The sequence below is a fragment of the Salvelinus alpinus genome, chromosome 14 (assembly GCF_045679555.1).
Source record: "Salvelinus alpinus chromosome 14, SLU_Salpinus.1, whole genome shotgun sequence".
Lineage (NCBI taxonomy): Eukaryota > Metazoa > Chordata > Actinopteri > Salmoniformes > Salmonidae > Salvelinus > Salvelinus alpinus.
In genome coordinates, this window is record NC_092099.1 from 23,514,532 (window position 1) to 23,539,892 (window position 25,361).

General features: G+C 42.6%; 2 protein-coding genes and 1 long non-coding RNA gene across 20 annotated transcripts in view; 1 reads left to right on the forward strand and 2 right to left on the reverse strand.

Moving 5' to 3' along the window:
• caska (calcium/calmodulin-dependent serine protein kinase a) overlaps nt 1-25,361 on the forward strand; it is a 228,309-nt gene that overhangs the window by 147,374 nt on the left and 55,574 nt on the right. For all 17 annotated transcript variants that reach the window (XM_071340850.1, XM_071340860.1, XM_071340865.1 and 14 more), the window contains exon 6: nt 21,809-21,911. In XM_071340850.1, the coding sequence (XP_071196951.1) occupies nt 21,809-21,911 (103 nt within the window). The remainder of the gene's footprint in view (nt 1-21,808; nt 21,912-25,361) is intronic.
• Nucleotides 1,412-5,890, reverse strand: LOC139538618 (uncharacterized). Of its 2 annotated transcripts, XR_011667765.1 has the most exons (4): nt 4,754-5,890; nt 4,110-4,216; nt 3,599-3,671; nt 1,412-3,387 (listed from the first exon to the last, which is right to left on the reverse strand). It is a non-coding gene; the product is annotated as an uncharacterized lncRNA (long non-coding RNA). The 2 variants fall into 2 exon arrangements; XR_011667764.1 differs by having other exon boundaries at nt 4,110-5,890.
• Nucleotides 8,407-18,721, reverse strand: LOC139538617 (probable G-protein coupled receptor 34). Its single transcript, XM_071340866.1, has 3 exons — nt 18,253-18,721; nt 10,417-11,042; nt 8,407-10,286 (listed from the first exon to the last, which is right to left on the reverse strand). Exons 2-3 carry the CDS (start codon nt 11,010-11,012, stop codon nt 9,710-9,712), a joined length of 1,173 nt encoding a protein of 390 aa, XP_071196967.1. The 5' UTR covers nt 11,013-11,042; nt 18,253-18,721; the 3' UTR covers nt 8,407-9,709.

Genomic DNA, 25,361 nt, shown 5'->3' on the forward strand with positions numbered 1-25,361 from the left:
AAATAGTTAAAAGTACGAAAGGGAAAATAAATAAACATAAATACAGGTTGTATTTACAATGGTGTTTGTTCTTCACTGGTTGCCCTTTTCTTGTGGCAACAGGTCACAAATATTGATGCTGTGATTGCACACTAGTATTTCACCCAATAGATATGGGAGTTTATCAAAATTGGATTTGTTTTTGAATTCTTTGTGGGTCTGTGTAATCTGATGGAAATATGTGTCTCTAATATGGTCATACATTTGGCAGGAGGTTAGGAAGTGCAGCTCAGATTCCACCTCATTTTGAGAGCCAGGTCTGCTTTCGGTGGCCTTTCTCAATAGCAAGGCTATGCTCACTGAGTCTGTACATAGTCAAATATTTCCTTAATTTTGAAGTGGTTCCAACTTTAAAAGTTGCAAGCTTGCACCGCGGGACTTAGAGGTATCCAGCGTCACGGTTTCATTGTTCCAGACCACGACAAGGGGGAGTTAGAGCACTCATTATGCATTTGGGTCCCACGGTTTCTATATGACCAATCATATCGAGTGGTTCCAATGACGAATTTTGACTCGTACCTGGTGGCGTTCTTCAACATATGGCTGACAAAACATTACGGTGGAACCAAATGTAAGTAACAAGTCAAGCAAAAACATGTACAATTGAGAGGAATATGTTAGTTAATGTAGAGACAAACGTTTGTGCATATTTTTTTGTTATAAAGTACATTTTTGAAAATCGCTATTTAGCAAGTTATGACTAGCTAGCTAGGTAGTGTTATGACAGGAGAATTAATTGGTAATTTGTGTTGTTTAATGTTTTCGGGACTCCTGAGAAAACCAGCAAACCAGGCTGTAATCTTGTGAAACAGTGGATGTAAAGAATCAAACTAGCTAAAGCATTTGCTGCAAATTGAATGTACAATTGTGTAAGCTTGCCGTGCTTATATTTGCCATGCAATGCAGCTGAAGTAACATAGCTAGCTAACTATTTGCTTGCTTATTGTGTAGTGGAGGATAAAAATAACTGAATGCCAATGGATGTGTAGCTAGCTACAGTATGTAGCCGATCTGTGTATGGACCTTAAAACGTTAGGTTCTGAACTAATATTCATACCAATCTAAGAACCTCAGCTACCATAGTTGTTGTATCAACTTCAAGTCCGAATGACATTAATGAAGCCTATGGATAGAGTAGAATGTAATAGCTTTATTGTGCCAAGGATGCAAGTCCTATATACATGTACTGTAGTTATTACCATGCATGAGATTCCCACATTGTAGCCTGTACATTTGAATATATTCACTGATCATGTACTCTTCCTTGGTGCGGTTCAGGTATGAATCTCTGAGACATGGTTTTTCAGTCATATCGAACTCCATTATTTGAATGATGCTGTGTCTGCATGTAAACTCAGCAAAAAAAGTCCTCTCAGTATCAGCTGCATTTATTTTCAGCAAACTTAACATGTGTAAATATTTGTATCAAGACAAACTGAACAAGTTCCACAGACATGTGACTAACAGAAATTGAATAATGTGTCCCTGAACAAAGGCGGGTCAAAATCAAAAGTAACAGTCAGTATCTGGTGTGGCCACTCGCTGCATTAAGTACTGCAGTGCATCTCCTCCTCGTGGACTGCACCAGATTTGACAGTTCTTGCTGTGAGATGTTACCCCACTCTTCCACCAAGGCACCTGCAAGTTCCCGGACATTTCTGGGGGAATGGCCGTAGCCCTCACCCTCCGATCCAACAGGTCCCAGACGTGCTCAATGGGATTGAGATCCGGGCTCTTCGCTGGTCATGGCAGAACACTGACATTCCTGTCTTGCAGGAAATCAGGCACAGAACGAGCAGTATGGCTGGTGGCGTTGTCATGCTGTAGGGTCATGTCAGGATGAGCCAGCAGTAAGGGTAACGCACAGCATTGAGACTGCCTGCAATGACAACAAGCTCAGTCCGATGATTCTGTGATACACCACCCCCAAACCATGACGGACCCTCCACCTCCAAATCGATCTCGCTCTAGAGTACAGGCCTCGGAGTAACGCTCATGCCTTCGACGATAAACGCGAATCCGACCATCACCCCTGGTGAGACAAAACCACGACTCGTCAGTGAAGAGCACTTTTTGCCAGTTCTGTCTGGTGCAGTGATGGTGGGTTTGTGCCCATAGGCGGCGTTGTTGCCGGTGATGTCTGTTGAGGACCTGTTTTACAACAGGCCTACAAGCCCTCAGTCCAGCCTCTCAGCCTATTGCGGACAGTCTGAGCACTGATGGAAGGATTGTGCGTTCCTAGTGTAACTTGGGCAGTTGTTGTTGTCATCCTGTACCTGTCCCGCAGGTGTGATGTTCAGATGTACCGATCCTGTGCAGATGTTGTTACACATGATCTGCCACTGCGAGGACGATCAGCTGTCCGTCCTGTCTCCCTGTAGTGCTGTCTTAGGCATGTCACAGTACGGACATGGCAATTTATTGCCCTGGCCACATCTGCAGTCCTCATGCCTCCTTGCAGCATGCCTAAGGCATGTTCACGCAGATGAGCAGGGACCCTGGGCATCTTTCTTTTGGTGTTTTTCAGAATCAGTAGAAAGGCCTCTTTCGTGTCCTAAGTTTTCATAACTGTGACCTTAATTGCCTACCGTCTGTAAGCTGTTAGTGTTCCACAGGTTCCACCGTTCCACAGGTGCATGTTCATTTATTGTTTATGGTTCATTGAACAAGCATGGGAAACAGTGTTTAAACACTTTACAATGACGATCTGTGAAGTTATTTGGAATTTTACAAATTATCTTTGATAGACAGGGTCCTGAAAATTATACACTTCAACAGTGTTTACCACTCCTGCTCCTGGGACATCAATGATTACACATTGTAACTATGCAATAGACTATAAACATGATTGATTTGTAATTCATATTTACAGAAAAAAACTATGCATATCTGACTCCCTTCATCTGCATTAATCTGAGGACACAGGATAGTATTTCAATGAGATACTTAATTCCAACCAGTGGAAAATGTGAAACACTTTTCTGAAAGAAGTTCATTATCCAGGTGTTATAAATACATAATAGATGCATTATAATTATCATAATTGTAATATTATATTATAAACACAAGTTCAATCTGTACTTCAATGCACATATGATGTGCATTATAAAACGAGGAAGAAAGACTAAGTGGGGAGAGAGGTGTAGAAGACAGAAAAGGAAAGAGGTAAGAACAGCGGCAGACAGCATATGATTAATGAATTACAGTGCTACCCTAATATTCTCTCAGTTCATCACACTTGCGGTGTCTCCTAACCAGCCTTGGGCCCCCAGTTGGCCTGAAGGTTATCTTAAGAGCGGGTGAGGTGGCGATAACGGGACTGGTTTCCTCTCTCACATCAAAACATACCTGCAGACGAGTGACAGATGGATAGAGAGATTGCATGATTAAGGGTGTTTTTTTTTATTCTAACACGGTCAGTCATCATAATCATCAGGAGGTGAAATGCAAAACTGACCTTGGATCATTAACTCTGGGACTACTACATCTCTGTCTGTATTTCAATGTAAAGCAACTCTTTAATAATACTTCCTGTTGACCTGACCAAGTGACCTCTCACCTATGATCATGCTGTGCCCTCTGTGTCAGCCAGTTCAGATGCGGGAGGGGTTCACCAAAACAGCTGATATAACCTAGAGGATTTAGGGAGAAAGGGGACAGGGTTGAAGTGAAGAAGAGAGACTGTTATTGTGTGTGTGTGGTCTCACCTGGTGTCCACACTAAGTGGCTACAGAGTACTTTATGCTGAAAAACAGACACATGAGGACAAACAATAGAAGATAATGTCAATAGAAGATACGTATGTGACGCAGACACCTATTGGAGTGTACCTGAAACATTTAAATATAGAGGGCTATGTGTCTCACCACTTGGTTATTGCAAGGCTAACCCCCAGGGAAATCATGACTTGGCAGCAACAGATAGTCCAGTGAAAATGGTTGTGTTTGTGGTGTAAATCTGAAAATTAGCAGCTGACATCAAGGGTTTTTTAATTAATGCATGTGAGACAGGTTCCATGTACAACAAGACAGACAGAGATGGAGAAAAAGAACACAGAACAGGTTAATTACCTCTGGTTATGGACACTTTTGCCAGCAATAAAGCTTCCACGGCCTGTTCCTCGAACAGTGAACATCTGGCAATATCTACATTTTCGACCCTTTGATCAGCTCGCTCTCTGAAAGTAAAGAAAATAGCTTATTTTTTGTAGATATGAAAACAATAACAGAGTTATGACCGTTCACGTTCAATCTAAAGCAGCAGATGTTATTTTCAGGATACATCAATACACAGAAAGCTTAACAGCAGACTGGTATTGTGGTTGTTCATTAGGTGATGGGAAATATGCAATGATACCTGCACCATCTACACGCTGCAAAGACTCACTAACTCTTTGTGACAGACATATTGTGTTCTTTCATCCTTCTGTAAAAAAGCTAACCGTTACACTGTTATGAAATATGATTATATATCGACAATGAAACAAATATGACATGGCCTGCTTATGAGTTGCCATGAAAGAAAGTTAGATTAATTCAACTGAAAATGGCAAGAAAGCGAAATGCTTTTGGTTAGCTTGAGAATAATAATTGCATGATTTATCATTCTACGGTATGTATGTAATATAGTAGAATGTTATGAACCGACACTGAATCGTAGGAGCTAACTACTAGCTATGTAAAAGTTGGACGGAAGAACGCCCAGTGCTGCTTACCTGAGATGCCATCATCACACAGTCCTTCTTCGTAGGTGTCCGCTATGACTTCCTTTGTGTCGGAAAAAAGTTGCTTTCAGAACAATTATTTTTGATTGAAAATAAAAGTTTTGTTCTTGACAAAAAAGACACATGTACCTCCATAGCATATAACAATTTGCCTGTGAATAACCACACCTTCATACAAACGTGCTACTGTATGCAGAATTCTTGACGCACAACCGAAGATGCTGCCACATCCTGCCAGCACGCCCACAAGCGAGCCACCCAGGCATAGAATGATGACGCGTGGAAGAGGGAAAGGAATGAGACCTGGCGCGCTATCTTTATATCTTGACAGTAAAATAAGCAAGGAGATAGACCAAATGCATGTCAACTTTCTGTGGAGAAACCGTACCCATTACATTAGGAAAACTGTTGTAATGAACACTTATGAGTATGGTGGGCTGAATTTTCTGGACTTTACTACCTTAAATAATGCTTTTAAGATCAATTGGATAAAACAATTCCTAAGAAGACCCACTTCTATGTGGAATTTTATTCCTCATCATGTCTTCTCTACTTTTGGTGGCCTTAACTTCATATTGGTTTGCAATTATAATATTGACAAAGTTCCAGTGAAACTTTTTGCTTTTCATCGACAGGTTTTCTTGTCATGGTCCTTAATTTATAAGCATAATTATTCTCCATACAAATATTATATATGGAATAATCGGGATATATTGTATAAAAACACTTCTTTGTTTTTAGAACATTGGTTCCGAAATAATATCCTATTGGTGAGCCAACTTGTAAATGCAGAGTTTTTTTTACTTAGTTATAAGGAATTCTTATCACTTATCACAGGTCCCTGTAACACCTAAAGATTTTGCAATTGTTTTAGATGCCGTTCCCTCAGGTGCTGCTTTATTATTCAGGAACGTGTCAAGAACTGACCCTCAGAGCCTACCTTCCATTGACCCTGTTGACTCATCAGTAGGAAAGATTTGTTTCTCTTTTGGTCCATTCAACAACAGAGCGATACGAACCTTGTTTCAGCAGGATGTTGTATCTATGCCTTATTGGAACGGATTTATTGATAATATCTGTTGGGGAAAAGTTTGGATGTTGCCACACACATACCTACTTGTTAACAAAATTAAGGAAGTTTCCTTTAAAATTGTTCATAAATATTATCCTGCCAACCACTATATGAAGAAATTTAAGGAAAACAAACTCAAATTGTAACTTTTGTAATGACCACCCAGAAACAGTGTTGCATCTTTTTTGGCATTGTATTCATGTAAGAAAACTGTGGCAAGACATCAGTAGATTTATAATTGAACACATTTATGAAGATTTTACTCCATTGTGGAGAGATGTACTGCTTGGATTCTTTACCTACGATAGAAATAAGATGAAACTATTTCATGTAATTAATTTCATTATTCTTTTGGCCAAATTTCATATTCACAAATGTAAATTTACAAACAAACACCACATTTTCTTACCTTACAAAAATAAATGTAACTATATTTTAAGAAAATTAAATACTCTACTAACAAAAAAGCTGTTACAATTATAATTGTATGTCCCTTAAGGTCCTTGTGTAATGTGATATTGTACCCCCTAGCCCCGCCCCTAGCCCAATTGTCCTTTGTATATTATTTATATATACTTGTGTTCCCACATGTACTTCCTGTATTGATTTGTTGTTAATAAGAAATATATTAAAAAAGGGAACAGCAACAATTTGTTGCAAGTTTGGGAGGGGGACTAATAGCTGAACAATAGACTATTCAACCTTTACTAAAGAATAGTCTAATAGGTGTGAACCCCCCTCCTATCACAGACCAGATTTGCCCTAACGACCATGGGGTAGCTTGCTACTCAATATAATGACTTTTCAAATAAGTTACCTTACACGTTATGTTGGCCGACAAGTTGTTAGCTACGCTGTCCTTACGAACCACATAGCATATCATTACAGCAGAATGTACCGGTATGTTAGCTAGTAGTTATACATCAAACTTGCCAGTATATTAACTATAGGCTAACCCAACGTTTATTGACTTGATTATTCCAGTCATTCTTTGCTTAGCTAAATGGTATAGTCGTTGTGCTTTCTCAATGGACATTCGGGTGCTTTGGTAAATTCGCTCTGGCTATCTATAGGCTGAACAATAGAACGAGTCAAAATTTACCCAAGGCTGAAAAACGGCTGAAGAACGTTGGCTAAACTGGAACACTAGCGCTAGCCCACAGCAAATTAATGGAATCGAACGTTCGCAGAGCCTGTTTTGACTGGAGTGATGCTTAGAATTCCATAAAAATGTATCCCTTTTTATTTTACCACTACAATCTGTTCGTCGGACGAAGCTGGAACAAAACAACTTGTGTAGAAAGTAAACATCTGCACCTCGATGGTGTCAACTGTGCTTATGTCTGCGTAATGAGAAAGTAGGGAAAAATACAAATTGACTATTTCTGGTCTAGCGATCGATGACAAACGAGCTCGCTGCCCAAACTTACATAATTACAGAGTAGATTCTCCTGATTAAAATGGTGCCCGACTTGAAAAAATCTAAATATACACAGTGAGATATTTGGCGAAATAGACCAGCATGCCTCTCCATAGGAAAACAATGGGGGGCGCTCAGCGTTCCAAGGGCAAAAAGTATTAGGGCTAGCATTTGATGACAACCGAGCTAGCTGCCCAGGCTTACATAATTAGAAAGAAGAGATTCTCATGATTAAAATGGCGTCCGACTTGAAAAAAATCTAAATATACACATTGCGAGATATTTGGCGAAATAGACAGACATACCTATATTTCCCCCATAGGAAACAATGGGAAGACCGCAGAGTTCCAATCAAATGTTTTTGTGTTTACATTTTAACTATAAAACAACGTGAGCAGGTCTCATTGCCAACAATAGCGAAGCAGGCATTGTGACGTTGAACAATAAACTGGGAATAGAAGGTTCGGAAGGGGAGTTGGTGCCACAGTGCTCAATAGAACTAATAGGAGCTGGCAGGGTGAAAAATGCACTAAAATAAGGCCTGTTTTTTGCAATTACTTCAAAACGACAGCAAGCAGCTGGGAAATATGGTCATATTATGAATCTGGGCTCCACGGCGGATGCAATTAACTAGTTTTTATCAGCAAAGAAAATAAAACATTTGATGTCTGAGTGTACCAGAGTGCAGAATAATTCATTTACGAGCGCCAGTAAACATCAGTAAACATCAGAAAAAAGGGGAATTAAATTGTTTCCAGCAGCACAGTTACAGTCACCAACACTCTGGTTAACACAAAAACCGCCTTACCAGCTCTGCTAGGCCGAGTAAAAGGGTCAGAGTGGTCTCATTTGTGTCTGGAAGTAGCTAGCCAACGTTAGCTTGGGTGCTTGACTGCCGTTGTAAGGCCAGGACACTCAAAAATCAACCCTACTCCTCGGCTCGAACGTCCAGTGTGCGCTCCGAGAGCGAAACGGTCTGAATTTACAAACTGACAATGCTCTGAATTTATGAGCATCACGTTGTACAGCGCCATATTTTCTGTTCCATCCTAACGGAAACCCAGATGGTTTTACATTTTTCATGGAATAGAAACACCATAATATTAATCAAATTAATTAAGCAAGTATCAGTCAAAAGTTTGGACACACCTACTCATTCCAGGATTTTTCTTTATTTTTACTATTTTCTACATTGTAGAATAATAGTGAAGACATCACAACTATGAAATAACACCGGTCTCCTGCGTGCCCTGCATTCTGTACTACAGGCATGGCCTGCTCTCCCTTATGTAAGGAATTATGCACTTTCCCATGTTTACTACAGTATGTATTGTAGACTGTACAGTAGCCTAATAAACAAATAAACACATTTTGTTAATAAAATAATGATATAATGAGAAACCGCTATAGCATTCTCTCTCTCTCTTTCTCTCATGCATGCATCCTGTGTTACTGTGGGCAAAGAACACAATCTGTCTTACTGTGGACAAAGACTTTAAATCTTCTTATCATCTTTGGTAATACCAGTGCTACACACTCCACCTTAATGAATAATAAAGTGGAGGGCGCCTTATAGTGGCCTCATACAGAGGTTGTTGTACTCTTCCCTGTCCATGCTAGACCTTCATGAACTTGCGATTTTTCTATTCAGCACTTTGAGTGTCTACTTGTTGTAGTCTGCCATTCGCATTGTCTGATTTAACAAGTCTTTATAAATCCATTCATATGAGTATATGACAAATCGATGCTTTGGTTTTTACTGAGGGCCAACCAAGGCCCAATGTTGCAATATGTACAGTATACCAGTAGTATAACAACAATGCCATTTTCATTACATTGTTCAATTTATTCATTTTTTCATGTTAATTATTCAATATAGTTTCTAATGTCTCTGTTACAGGCAATATATGAAACATTGAAACAGGCAAAAAGCTGTTACAAAACCACTCAACAACCATCCAGTAGCCTATTCACAATGAATAGTAATATTTTATGTTTTGTCATCACAGTTTTATTTTAGCATAGCATGCCTTCATGGCTTTTATAAGTGAGATTGTGTATTGTCTTTGTTGTTTTCCACCAGCATGTCATGACCAAGTGATTCAATTTCCTAATTTATATAAGTCCCATTATGCTCTCAGTAATATCACTGTGGTGTCTGTATGGTCCTCTCAATGTCTGTGCAGTCCTTTAATTAACATGACATATCCCCTGCAAAAACTGTCATCTGACTGGATGCTAATGCTTCCTTTATGATATAAAACTCTTAATAGTTAATGCCCCAATTCCATGGAGTCGTGTTCATGCTCTCCCAGTCTGTCCCTCTTCAAGTTGTTCTTGGCACAAAATGGCTTATGCTTGCTGGTTCTGATACCTGAAGGAGGATGGACTTTGCTGCTATTTTGTGGCCCAACAAAGTCCAAAACTGACCTCGGATCAGTGTCTAGTGACAACTTCATCTTATTGATATCTGAAGGAGGGAGGGCTGGACAGTTATTTTTCTCCTCAGATTACTGATGAAACTAGCGGTTGGCTGCTCCTCAAGGCTTCTCCCACAATCCACACTGGAGCCACTCCCACTGCCACCCGAGTCACTCCGTCGGAACATGTTATTGACCAATCGGAGTGTCTCTTTCCTCACGGACTCCGACAACAGGAAGTACATCACGGGGTCTAGGCAACTGTTGAGGGCAGAGAGTAGCAACACCACTTCGTTGGCTTGGTCTACCACACCCCTCCAGAAGCAGGAAGTTTCGCTGATCTGGGAGACGACGTAGAACACCCGGACCATGTGATAAGGGACGAAGCAGATGGTAAACAGAAAGAGGACGAAGAAGGACTTCCTGGCAGTACGGTTGTAGCGGGTCGCGTTGGGGAGGTCCGGTTTATCTCTCGACGCCCTCAGCAGCTTGAGTGCAATTTTCCCATAAGACACCACAAGGCAGACAAACACAAACCAGAACACAGCAACCAGGAAGAGGTTGAAATAGGCCTTTCCCTGCGCATTCTTTCGCTGTTTATACTGGAAACACCTGGGGGATTGGGAGAAAATAAAATGACTATTAGTGTAATTGTTCAAAATGTTGGACCCTACTCAAATAAAGCATATCATATCTCCTTGAAAAATGTGTAAATACATTTTTCTTGAAAAATAAAACCCACTTGTTCGACTCCTCGTTGCCCTCAGAGAGGAGGATCATGGGCATGACGGAGGCGAGGGCCAGGATCCAGATGGTCCCACAGACGGTGGAGCTCCATCTGGTGGCCTGGAGGCGATACTGCCCCCCTGCGCTACGCTGGATCTTCAGATAGCGATCCACACTGATCAACCCTAATAAGGTGATACTGATATACATGTTCATATAAAAGAGGTTTCCCACGACCTTACAGAGGATGGGGCCCATGTCCCAGTGGTTCCCTTTACTGTGGTAGAGGACTCTGAATGGGAGACAGATGACCAGTAGCAAGTCGGCTAACGCTATGTTGATGAGGAACACTCGGACAGAGTTCTTCTTGGAGTGGACGTATAGAAAGACCCAGAGAGCCAGTACGTTGCCGGCCAGGCCCAAGACGAATATGACAGAGTAGAGGACTGCTAGAGGGATCTGGAGGGAGCTGTCGTCAAGTTGACAGTGTTCCCTGGGGTCAGGGGTTGTGGCGGTCAAGAGGTTCTTGAAGGTAGTCTCCGTGGCGATGAGTGAGTGGGTGGACTTGGGAAAGGGAAAGAATGTGACGTTGGCAGGGAAGTTGGTTGTCATAGCATCGGTTTCCCTCTTCAATCCTTAGTCCTGCATAGGGGAGAAAGTCAGGGAAAATAACGTTTCATCCAGAAACTTTGTCTACTTCCTCAAATCATAAACTATCAAAATATAGAAAGTCAGACACACTCCATATAGCGCACAAGCTCATGTTTTTTAATCTACTTCCTTAACCTTTCATTGCTACCCATCCCGGATCCAGGAGCATCCTCATCAAAAAAGCTGACTAGCATAGCCTAGCCTAACGTGACAGGGATATCATATAATATAATTTTCATGAAATCACAAGTCCAATACAGCAAATGAAAGATAAACATCTTGTGAATCCAGCCATCATTTCCGATTTTTAAAATGTTTTACAGCGAAAACACAATATGTATTTCTATTAGCTAACCACAATAGCAAAAGACTCAACCGCATATTTTCACCATTTTTCTACCGCATAGGTAGCTATCACAAAACCGACCAAATAGAGATATAATTAGTCACTAACCAAGAAACAACTTCATCAGATGACAGTCTTATAACATGTTATACAATAAATTTATGTTTTGTTCGAAAATTTGCATATTTGAGGTATAAATCATAGTTTTACATTGCAGCTACCATCAAAAATATCACCAAAGCAGCCAGAATAATTACAGAGAGCAACGTGAAATACCTAAATACTCATCATAAAACATTTATGAAAAATTCATGGTGTACAGAAAATGAAAGATAAACATCTTGTGAATCCAGCCAATATTTCCGATTTTTTAAAAAGTGTTTTACAGCGAAAACACAATATAGCATTATATTAGCTTACCACAATAGCCAAACACACAAATGCATTTATTAGCAGCAAAAGGTAGCGATCGCAAAAACCAGCAAAATATATAAAATTAATCACTAACCTTGACCAACTTCATCAGATGACAGTCTTATAACATCAGGTTATACAATACACTTATGTTTTGTTCGAAAATGTGCATATTTAGAGCTGCAAACCGTGGTTATACATTGTGAATATGTACCATCGATTCCCCAAATTGTCCGAAGCTATTTTGGACACTCACCTAATCTGACCAAAGAACTCATCAAAAACTTTACTAAAAAATACATGTTGGACAGCAAATGAAAGATACACTAGTTCTTAATGCAACCGCCGTGTTAGATTTTTAAGAATAACTTTACCATAACAAACAGCTTACGTTATAGCGAGACAGCGCCCGCCAAAACGCGAATAATAGGACTCAACATTTTCCACAGAAATACGAAATAACATCATAAATTGTTCTTACTTTTGCTGAGCTTCCATCAGAATCTTGTACAAGGAGTCCTTTGTCCAGAATAAATCGTTGTTTGGTTTTAGAATGTCCTTCTCTCCTGTCGAATTCGCTCCACAAGGCTAGCCAATGTTGATGACGTTCCCAATTTCTCCCGACGCAGAGAATGGAAAACTCCAAAAGTCCCATTAAACGTTGAATAAACTGATGAAACTCGGTTGAAAAAACCTACTTTGATGTTTTTCTAATATGTTTCAAATAAAAACAAAGCCGGAGATATTAGCCGTGTATACCGAACGCTTATCATAAGACACTAGGGAGGTGCTTCCCGCGCCTAGGTAGAGAAAGGAAATTCTGGACACGTCATTCCAAGAGCTCTTGTTCGACCTCAGATCAAGCTAGACACCCCATTCCACCTTCCACTGCCTGTTGACATCTAGTGGAAGGCATATGCAGTGCATGCATATCCATAAATATAAGGCAATTCAATAGGCAGGCCCTGGAACAGAGCATCGGTTTCAGATTTTTCACTTCCTGTCTGGAAGTTTGCTGCAAAATGAGTTCTGTTTTACTCACAGATATAATTCAAACAGTTTTAGAAACTTGAGAGTGTTTTCTATCCAATAGTAATAATAATATGCATATTGTACGATCTAGAATAGAGTACGAGGCAGTTTAATTTGGGCACGATTTTTTCCAAAGTGGAAACAGAAATATTGACAAGAAGTTAAATCAACCAAAAGTGTTTCTTGGTTCTTCCAGAATGTTCTCTTGGGAAAGTTATTTGCTCTAATTAGTTCTGGTCTGTTTTGATGGCAGGAGGCCAAGCTGGATGATTTAGATCCAGATCAGCACCTAATCCACTAATAATGAATTATACTGTACATTACTCAGGTCCTGTACAAATCTCTGGCCAGCTGATTGACCACCTGACAAACAACTACAGACTACACTACCTGGCCTACAGTATAGAGGAACATGTTTTTTTTTGTTTGTTTGTTTTTTTCACCTTTATTTATCCAGGTAGGCTAGTTGAGAACAAGTTCTCATTTGCAACTGCGACCTGGCCAAGATAAAGCATAGCAGTGTGAACAGACAACAACACAGAGTTACACATGGAGTAAACAATAAACAAGTCAATAACATGGTAGAAAAAAAGAGAATCTATATACAATGTGTGCAAAAGTCATGAGGTAGGCAATAAATCGAATAATTACAATTTAGCAGATTAACACTGGAGTGATAAATCATCAGATGATCATGTGCAAGAAGAGATACTGGTGTGCAAAAGAGCAGAAAAGTAAATAAATAAAAGCAGTATGGGGGGTGAGGTAGGTAAATTGGGTGGGCTATATACCGATGGACTATGTACAGCTGCAGCGATCGGTTAGCTGCTCGGATAGCAGATGTTTAAAGTTGTTGAGGGAGATAAAAGTCTCCAACTTCAGAGATTTTTGCAATTCGTTCCAGTCGCAGGCAGCAGAGAACTGGAAGGAAAGGCGTCCAAATGAGGTTTTGGCTTTAGGGATGATCAGTGAGATACACCTGCTGGAGCGCGTGCTACGGGTGGGTGTAGCCATCGTGACCAGTGAACTGAGATAAGGCGGCACTTTACCTAGCATAGCCTTGTAGATGACCTGGAGCCAGTGGGTCTGACGACGAACATGTAGCGAGGGCCAGCCGACTAGGGCATACAGGTCGCAGTGGTGGGTCGTATAAGGTGCTTTAGTAACAAAACGGATGGCACTGTGATAAACTGCATCCAGTTTGCTGAGTAGAGTATTGGAAGCAATTTTGTAGATGACATCGCCGAAGTCGAGGATCGGTAGGATAGTCAGTTTTACTAGGGTAAGTTTGGCGGCGTGAGTGAAGGAGGCTTTGTTGCGAAATAGAAAGCCGACTCTAGATTTGATTTTGGATTGGAGGTGTTTGATATGAGTCTGGAAGGAGAGTTTGCAGTCTAGCCAGACACCTAGGTACTTATAGATGTCCACATATTCTAGGTCGGAACCGTCCAGGGTGGTGATGCTAGTTGGGCGTGCGGGTGCAGGCAGCGAACGGTTGAAAAGCATGCATTTGGTTTTACTAGCGTTTAAGAGCAGTTGGAGGCCACGGAAGGAGTGTTGTATGGCATTGAAGCTCGTTTGGAGGTTAGATAGCACAGTGTCCAAGGAAGGGCCAGATGTATACAGAATGGTGTCGTCTGCGTAGAGGTGGATCAGGGAATCGCCCGCAGCAAGAGCAACATCATTGATATATACAGAGAAAAGAGTCGGCCCGAGAATTGAACCCTGTGGTACCCCCATAGAGACTGCCAGAGGACCGGACAACATGCCCTCCAATTTGACACACTGAACTCTGTCTGCAAAGTAGTTGGTGAACCAGGCAAGGCAGTCATTAGAAAAACCGAGGCTACTGAGTCTGCCGATAAGAATATGGTGATTGATAGAGTCGAAAGCCTTGGCCAGGTCGATGAAGACGGCTGCACAGTACTGTCTTTTATCGATGCCGGTTATGATATCGTTTAGTACCTTGAGCGTGGCTGAGGTGCACCCGTGACCGGCTCGGAAACCGGATTGCACAGCGGAGAAGGTACGGTGGGATTCGAGATGGTCAGTGATCTGTTTGTTGACTTGGCTTTCGAAGACCTTAGATAGGCAGGGCAGGATGGATATAGGTCTGTAACAGTTTGGGTCCAGGGTGTCTCCCCCTTTGAAGAGGGGGATGACCGCGGCAGCTTTCCAATCCTTGGGGATCTCAGATGATACGAAGGAGAGGTTGAACTAGCTGGTAATAGGGGGTGCGACAATGGCGGCGGACAGTTTCAGAAATAGGGGGTCCAGATTGTCAAGCCCAGCTGATTTGTATGGGTCCAGGTTTTCCAGCTCTTTCAGAACATCTGCTATCTGGATTTGGGTAAAGGAGAAGCTGGGGAGGCTTGGGCGAGTAGCAGCGGGGGGGGCGGGGCTGTTGGCCAAGGTTGGAGTCACCAGGAGGAAGGCATGGCCAGCCATTGAGAAATGCTTGTTGAAGTTTTCGATTATCACGGATTTATCGGTGGTGACCGTGTTACCTAGCCTCAGTGCAGTGGGCAGCTGGGAGGAGGTGCTCTTGTTCTCCATGGACTTTACAGTATCCCAGAACTTTTTGGAGTTAGAGCTACAGGATGCAAATTTCTGCTTGAAAAAGCTGGCCTTTGCTTTCCTGACTGACTGCGTGTATTGGTTCCTGACTTCCCTGAACAGTTGCATATCGCGGGGGCTCTTCGATGCTATTGCAGTTCGCCACAGGATGTTTTTGTGCTGGTCGAGGGCAGTCAGGTCTGGAGTGAACCAAGGGCTATATCTGTTCTTAGTTCTGCATTTTTTGAACGGAGCATGCTTGTCTAATATGGTGAGGAAGTAACTTTTAAAGAATGACCAGGCATCCTCAACTGACGGGATGAGGTCAATATCCTTCCAGGGTACCCGGGCCAGGTCGATTAGAAAGGCCTGCTCGCAGAAGTGTTTTAGGGAGCGTTTGACAGTGATGAGGGGTGGTCGTTTGACCGCGGACCCGTAGCGGATACAGGCAATGAGGCAGTGATCGCTGAGATCTTGATTGAAGACAGCAGAGGTGTATTTGGAGGGCAAGTTGGTCAGGATAATGTCTATTAGGGTGCCCATGTTTACGGATTTAGGGTTGTACCTGGTGGGTTCCTTGATGATTTGTGTGAGATTGAGGGCATCTAGCTTAGATTGTAGGACTGCCGGGGTGTTAAGCATATCCCAGTTTAGGTCACCTAACAGAACAAACTCTGAAGCTAGATGGGGAGCGATCAATTCACAGATGGTGTCCAGGGCACAGCTGGGAGCTGAGGGGGGTCGGTAGCAGGCGGCAACAGTGAGAGACTTATTTCTGGAGAGATTAATTTTTAAAATTAGAAGTTCGAACTGTTTGGGCATAGACCTGGAAAGTATGACAGAACTTTGCAGGCTATCTCTGCAGTAGATTGCAACTCCTCCCCCTTTGGCAGTTCTATCTTGACGGAAAGTGTTATAGTTGGGTATGGAAATCTCCGAATTTTTGGTGGCCTTCCTAAGCCAGGATTCAGACACGGCAAGGACATCAGGGTTGGCAGAGTGTGCTAAAGCGGTGAGTAAGACAAACTTAGGGAGGAGGCTTCTGATGTTGACATGCATGAGGCCAAGGCTTTTTCGATCACAGAAGTCAACAAATGAGGGTGCCTGGGGACATGCAGGGCCTGGGTTTACCTCCACATCACCCGAGGAACAGAGGAGTAGTAGGTTGAGGGTGCGGCTAAAGGCTATCAAAACTGGTCGCCTAGAGCGTTGGGGACAAGGAATAAAAGGAGCAGATTTATGGCCGTGGTAGAATAGATTCTGGGCATAATGTGCAGACAGGGGTATGGTGGGGCACGGGTACAGCGGAGGCAAGCCCAGGCACTGGGTGATGATAAGAGAGGTTGTATCTCTGGACATGCTGGTCTCAATGGGTGAGGTCACCGCATGTGTGGGAGATGGGACAAAGGAGGTATAAGAGGTACGGAGAGTGGAACTACGGGGTCCATTGCAAACCAAAACAATGATAACTAGCCTGAACAACAGTATACAAGGCATATTGATATTTGAGAGAGACATACAGTAAGGCATAAAGTGATTGCAGGTCTTGATTGGGAGAGCTAGCTAAAACAACAGGTGAGATAACAGCAGCTAGTCAGCTAACACAGCAACAGCAGGTAAAAATGGCGACGACTAGGCAGAGAGGGTCGGATTAACTACACACAGAGCCTGAGTTAAAACACAGAGCCGACAGATAAAACACAAATAAACAGAATGGAGTACCGTGAATTAATGGACAGTCCGGCAGGCATCAGCTATGTAGCCAAGTGATCATAGTGTCCAGGGGGCAGCCGTAGATGGAGCAGGGAAGCCGCCACTAAGCTAGCACGCGGCGTTTAAAGTTAGTAGCCCGGGGGGTGGTCTGCTCAGACGGAGGGGGTCTGCTCAGACGGAGGCCGGTTGAGGGCACAGCGGATGGGGTATTCGTCTGCAGACCAGACGTGGTCGTGTCGACGGAGAATCCAAGCCGGATGGCGATGGCGAAAGAGAGGTTGTGATTGTAGAATTGTGTTTGCTAACTGGTGCTAGCTTCGTGGCAGTGGCGCTAGCTGCGCTAGCTGCAAGCTAGCTGTGAGGATCAGAAGTAGTGGCTCAGGGATTACGGCAGGAATCCGGCGTTGTTGTCGAGAGACAGTCCGATGCTGGTAAATTGGTGAGTAATATCCAGGCTAATAACAGGGCTGGTGTCTGTGCAGAATGTAAAAGCTGCTAGCAGCGGCTAAAAATGGCTAAATAGCTTGTAGCTGATTAGCTGGTTAGCTACTGGGGGTTCTTGAATGTGTTCCAAAGTTAAAAAATAATAGCGATTCCGTATCACATTGGGTGAGGTAGGTTACCGGAAGGTATAATCAAATTAAAAATCGAAAAGAGATAGAATTTTTTTTAAATTATATACAAGAAATACGAAAAAATACAAACGTACACGAGAGGACTAAACAAACACGTCTACACTGCTACGCCATCTTGGACCCAGGGAATAATGTGGGGAATAACATGTGGGGAATGTGGGGAATAACATAGATTTTCCTTTACTTCTCAAATTAACTCAGTGATACTTTTCCCCTTTGCAAAATACTTCAGAGACCTGCCAGTTAAACCTTGATTGGAAATGATTGGAAATGTTACGGGTGGTATTTTGTAATTCCATCACTCAGGGCTCTATCCAGTATATGGAAATAATTTGCTCTTTGCACTGTGAGAATATGATTTTGAATTTACATAATCAATGGGTTCGGTTTGAAACAAAGATGTCAACACAAGAATTCACAACACAATCACTCACAGCACATAAACATGATTTTGCCTTACCCTTAATCTGGAAACAGCTTTTCATTGAATACACACTGTACTCACCCTGTGAATTGTGACCATTGGAGATGTTGTTTCTCTTCACTCTTTGTGAATGTGCTTGTGTGGCAAAAGAGAATAAAAACTCTCCTTTTTTCTTTCTCTCTCCCTCTCTTTCATTCTCTTTGTCTCTCAGATTTGTAGTTCTGTTTTAGCATAAATTGTATTTTCTTAATCCAGTCTGTTTTGCTCCAGCTTTTCTCCCCGTTTCATAGAAAGTTGGAGCTGCCCTAAATAGATGCCTGTAGATGAAGGTTCCAGGTCTCTAGGTTCTCAGTATCTGCCTTTCTACGACTTCAACTATTCTCTGGAGAACTGTGACTAACAGGTCGTAAAAGCTCTCTCTCCCCTCTTCTCTCACTTTCTCTCTCTTTCCTCTCCTTCTCTGCATTCCCTTCAGCTGTGATCTACTCTCGGAAGCTGTGAAATGCCAAAGTACAGAATCTGATGAGTCTTAACTGAGAAAACTTAAAGGAAAAAGGGGGGGGGTTGACTACAGCTTTAAACCACAGAGAACGAGAGACAGGGCAGAGCGTGCGCACACTGTTACTCACACACACACACACACACACACACACACACACACACACACACACAGGGCCCAGCCCACTGCTGATTACACATGCTTGAGCAACCGCTAGGACCACAGAGCATAGACCGCCTATGTATACAGGGAACCCTGCATGAACACAATTTATAAAATGTATACACTGTTTATGTAGCATACCTGAAGTATACATGTTACTTATATAGGACAGCGGTTGACCCACGTACAGGCTTTCTCATTTTTATTAGGTTGTCAAAAAAAAAATTCTGTAGCCACTATGGTTCAAGCTTCAACCCAGTTTTAATTTACCACTCAGGAGAACTATCTTCGGCCTAACCCTTGGCCCAACCCAGCATTTTGGGAAAAACTGAAAACTAGTAATAGATGGAGACAAAAGTAACTTCAGAATGTGTTCAGAATGAGACAGGAACTTGTCTTTTAAAGAGAAAAATACAAGTCTGTTGTGGTGGTGGCGTCATGTACAACTCTTGTTAACAGATTTACACATGTATGTGTCAGCGATTCATTGGAGCAAGTCTTCAAACTGTCTTTGATGTGTAGGTTTCTGTAATGATGTTTTCATGGCTGTAGCCCTACCCAGACCATAGTAATTTTGACACACACACACATACACTATATATACAAAAGTATGTGGACACCCCTAATTTGAGAAGTAGAGAAAAATCTGTTATTCCCCCCATGTTGCTGACAGGTGTAGAAAATCGATCACACGGCCATGCAATCTCCATAGACAAACAGTGGCAGTAGAATGGCCTTACCGAAGAGCTCAGTGGCACAGTTATAGGATGCCACCTTTCCAACAAGTCAGTTACAATGGCACAGTTATAGGATGCCACCTTTCCAACAAGTCAGTTTGTCAAATTCCTGCCCTGCTAGAGCTGTCCCGGTCAACCGTAAATTCTGTTATTGTGAAGTGGAAACGTCTAGGAGCAACAACGGCTCAGCCGCGAAGTGGTAGGCCACACAAACTCACAGAAAGGGACCACTGAGCGCTGAAGAACGTAGCGCGTAAAAATCGTCTGTCCTTGGTTGCAACACTCACTGAGTTCCAAACTGCCTCTGGAAGCAAGAAGAACTGCGGCATTAAATGGGTTTCCATGGCCGAGCAGCCTCACACAAGCCTAAGATCACCATGCGCAATGCCAAGTATCGGCTGGAGTGGTGTAAAGCTCGCCGCAATTTGAGCAGTGGAAACGCGCTCTCTGGAGTGATGAATCACGCTGCACCATCTGGCAGTCCGATGGACAAATCTGGGTTTGGTGGATGCCAGGAGAACGCTACCTGCCCCAATGCATAATGCGAACTGTAAAGTTTGGTGGAGGTGGAATAATGGTTGGGGCCTGGCCTGGCCTGGGCCTTAGTTCCAGTGAAGGGAAATCTTAACGCTACAGCATACAATGACATTCTAGACGATTCAGTGCTTCCAACTTTCTGGCAACAGTTTGGGGAAGGCCCTTTCCTGTTTCTGCATGACAATGCCCAAGTGCACAAAGCAAGGCCGATACAGACATTTTCGAGATCGGTGTGGAAGAACTTGACTGGCCTGCACAGAGCCCTGAGCTCAACCCCATTGAACACCTTTGGGATGAATTGGAACGCCGACTGCGAGCCAGGCCTAATCGCCCAACATCAGTGCCCGACCTCACTAATGCTCGTGGCTGAATGGAAGCAAGTCCCCGCAGCAATGTTCCAACATCTAGTGGAAAGCCTTCCCAGAAGAGTGGAGGCTGTTATAGCAGCAAAGGGGGGACCAACTCTATATTAATGCCCATTATTTTGGAAAGAGATGTTCGAACAGCAGTTGTCCACATACTTCTGGTCATGTAGTGTACATACTCAAAGGATTTAGTTAGGTAGACACACACACACACACACACACACACACACACACACACACACACACACACACACACACACACACACACACAGACTACTGACTCCTGTGGTGTGTCAGACACAGGGTGGAAGGATAATGGATTTACCAGGGTGTTTTGCAGTGTTTATGATTATGTTGTTGTTTTAATATGCTTATATTGAAAGAGACTATTTTATTGGAAGTAAAATGTTAACCCTACAGATACACTTGCAGATTCTGCTTACAGCTTGACAAGAGCTGACGGAATTCTTAGCAAGTACCTAGATCCTATACCTAGACAGCTTCTCATTTGCTCACACTTTTTTCTTTGCTTCCCGATGTACAATATTATGTCTGACTTTCCACTGTAGTGGGGTACTTCTTGGTTTTAGGGTGGGTGTGAGGGTGTGTCTTGTATTTAGATTATATTTTATTGGTGGGTGTCTCCTTTAATGGTTTAAAATATAACATCCTTCTGAGGTCGCTATGTGTGTCTTTAAGCGTCATTGTGAAGTCAAAGGCAATTTTCTGGATTGTGTGCACAATTACTTATTTTATTTGACCAAGGCCTCTTTTTCAAGGGAACCCTTCATGAACACAATTTATAAAATGTACAACATGTGAACATACAGCACAATACAAACATACCATACTACAAGCAATTTAAGAACAAACACATTCTTCAACGATGAGGTCCTTCATTGACAACTTGAACTGCCCTAGAGGCGCCAGAGCATCTGCAGATCATTCCATATACGGAGCGCCCCAAAGAATCTGATTTCCCTAATTCTGTAGTGGTCAACGGGACCTCTAGAGTTAGCCATCCCTGTGATCAGGTCTGGTGGCTCGTATGTCTGTCATTTAAAGTAAAGTAAAATATGGCGGAGGTTTGCACAATTGGGCTTTATAAACAAAAAGAGAGCAGTGCATGATCTACGAGACTTAAGCGGGGGCCAGCTTACTTTCTGATACAGAATGCATTCATGTTTACTGAACCTATTGCCCATAATAAAGCGTAGATCACTATGATAAGCCATTGGATGCAGTTTAAATATTATACTAGCTATTTAATCAATAATGTAATATATTGTTCTCTCTCTCCCTTCCCCACTCTTTCTTTCTTTCCCTTTGTCATCCAGCCCCACTGTGTCCTCCTGGCGTCTAAAGAGAACAGCGCTCCAGTGAAGCTGGGAGGGTTCGGCGTGGCCATCCAACTGGGAGAGTCAGGACTGGTGGCTGGAGGTACACAACACATTGCATGCTGGGAATGTCCCTATGCATCACTCAGATGTTTGCAGATCTGAATTGGGACTGGCTGTCAGGCTCCGTCCAATATCCACACTAGAATACCACATGGAATGAAGCAGAATGTACTGGCCATGCATTCTAAATGGTATCCTACTATGGATATTGGAAAAGAGGCTATATCGAGTTTATGTTACAATATCTACACTAGTATACCATTTAGAATGCATGGCCAGTACATTCTGCTTCATTCCATGTGGTATGCTAGTGTGGCTATTGGAGCGTAGCCGCTCTCTTCTCACTTTGCTCTCTCACACAGGAAGGATACAACTTTTATCAACGTACTGTAGTCGGTACTTGTAACTAGTACCTGCAATCAGCTTGTTTCTGCTATTCATACATTCAAATAGTTAATTAATAATACAATCAAATAATTGGGAAAGATTGGCACCATTTAATTGGACAGACTTAGATTTCTGGGGTCAACTATCCCCTTAAAGCGCAACTGAAGGCAATAAACAACTGATCTGATAGGCTGTTTTCTATGTGGCATCGTTATTAGTCAGAAACATTTATTCTAGTGTCAAAATTTACTACAGTGTAAACAGGTTAATTTTGTTCATAAAGTCAGTTTTTCCCCCCAAACTGTCTTTTGTAAGTGAGTTTGTCATGACTTGAAGGTTTGGTTTTGATTTCGACAATGCTCTCTTACCCACAAACATAGGATACACAGCTGCAGTTGTTGCGCTCTATCCAATCCTACCGCAGAACACACAGACAGTGAGACAAACCTGCCCATCAGCGCAGAGGATCAGACTTTGTTTACATAAGACAACAGGTCTCACATTTTTTATTTGAGAAATACTGCACCAAACACCTTAGCTAGATGTAAAATCGCATGGCTAAAACCTCCTCGGCGAAAACGTTAAAATGATTTACAGATTTCTTAAATTAGATTCATTCAGAATATTTTGAAGAAGTAATACTGGCTTTGTTCCTATGGTGCCTCATGGGGGACAAATATCAGTAACTGCCACATTGAACCACACCAAGACTTAAATCAAGTTGTTCTTAATGAGCAACCGAGAAACACAGTGTGTGCAGTCGCTCCAAGGGTAATGCCACATGTAGGGTACCAGATGTATGGATGAATTGTTAGGTTAACATTTCATTTGAATGAGTGTTTTCACAGCAGACAAGATAAACCAACAAACTATGCTCCCCAGTGCTATCCATTCACCCTGAATCAGGGAGGAATAGATATTTATCTTCATCCCTGATGCATTGTAATGCATTACTCATGTTTTTGACACATCAGCTATCAGCTTTCGTCACACATTGGTTTGACCCAATAATCAAATTTCCTCTTACTAACAAATCAAATTGTATTTGTCACATGAGCCAAATACATGTAGACCTTACAGTGAAATGCTTACTTACAAGCCCATAACCAACAATGCTGACACGTGTGTTTTAACAGGGCGTTGAAACTACACACCTATGTACATGGCCTGACCTTAAAATAGGAATTAGACCTGACTGTGTCTGGTGAATCATGTTAGCACACACAAAAAAATTGCCAAAGACTCCAGCCACCCAAGACTGTTCACCATGTTCCCATCCAGCAGGCAGTACCGGTGCATCAAGGCTCAGTCCAACAGACTCCTAAACAACTTCTATCCCCTGGCTATAAGGCTGTTAAATGGCTAATAACTACTGCTCTCCCTCTCCCACAGACTTTCCACACTGACTCTATGCCCATCCACAGGCCTCTACCCACTCACCGCCACTCTTACTCACACACACCTACTCACATACACACACCCTCACTCACAGACGCATTACTAATTACCACATGCTTACACCCAGTGGTGTAAAGTACTTAAGTAAAAATACTTTGAAGAACTACTTAAGTAGTTTTTTGGGGGTATCTGTACTTTACTTTTTAAACTTTTACTTCACTACATTCCTAAAGAAAATAATGTACTTTTTACTCCATACATTCTCCCAAAAGTACTCGTTATATTCTGAACGCTTAGCAGGACAGGAAAATGGTACAATTCACACACAAAATGGTACAATTCACGCACTTGTCAAGAGAACATCACTGGTCATCCCTACTGCCTCTGATCTGGCAGACTCACTAAACACAAATGTGAAATGAATGTAGGAGAATATAACACATTAGATCTGGTAAAAGATAATACAAAGAAAAAAACATGCTTTTTTTATCATCTTTGAAATGGAAGAGAAATGCCACAATGTAAACTCAGCAAAAAAATAAACGTTCTCTCACTGTCAACTGCATTTATTTTCAGCAAACTTAACATGTGTAAATATTTGTATGAACATAAGATTCAACAACTGAGACATAAACTGAACAAGTTCCACAGACATGTGACTAACAGAAATGGAATAATGTGTCCCTGAACAAAGGGGGGTCAAAATCAAAAGTAACAGTCAGTATCTGATGTGGCCACCAGCTGCATTAAGTACTGCAGTGCATCTCTTCCTCATGGACTTCACCAGATGTGCCAGTTCTTGCTGAGATGTTACCCTACTCTTCCACAAAGGAACCTGCAAGTTCCCGGACATTTCTGGGGGGAATGGCCCTAGCCCTCACTCTCCGATCCAACAGGTCCCAGACGCGCTCAATGGGATTGAGATCCGGGCTCTTTGCTGGCCATGGCAGAACACTGACATTCCTGTCTTGCAGGAAATCACGCACAAAACGAGCAGTATGGCTGGTGGCATTGTCATGCTGGAGGGTCATGTCAGGATGAGCCAGCAGGAAGGGTACCACGTGAGGGAGGAGGATAACTTCCCTGTAACGCACAGCGTTGAGATTGCCTGCAATGACAGCAAGCTCAATCCGATGATGCTGTGCCACACCGCCCCAGACCATGAAGGACCCTCCACCTCCAAATCGATCCCGCTCCAGAGTACAGACCTCGGTGCAACGCTGATTCCTTTGACGATAAACGCGAATCCGACCATCACCCCTGGTGAGACAAAACCGCGACTCGTCGGTGAAGAGCACTTTTTGCCGGTCCTGTCTGGTCCAGTGACGGTGGGTTTGTGCCCACAGGCGACGTTGTTGGCGGTGATGTCTGGTGAGGACCTACTTTACAACAGGCCTACAAGCCCTCAGTCCATCCTGTCTCAGCCTATTGTCTACAGTCTGAGCACTGATGGAGGGATTGTGCGTTCCTGGTTATACTCGGGCAGTTGTTGTTGCCATCCTGTACCTGTCCCGCAGGTGTGATGTTCGGATGTACCGATCCTGAGCAGGTGTTGTTACACGTGGTCTTCCACTGCGAGGACGATCAGCTGTCCGTCCTGTCTCCCGATAGCGATGTCTTAGGCGTCTCACAGTACGGACATTGCAATTTATTGCCCTGGCCACAATTTATTGCCCATGACTCCTTGCAGCATGCCTAAGGCACG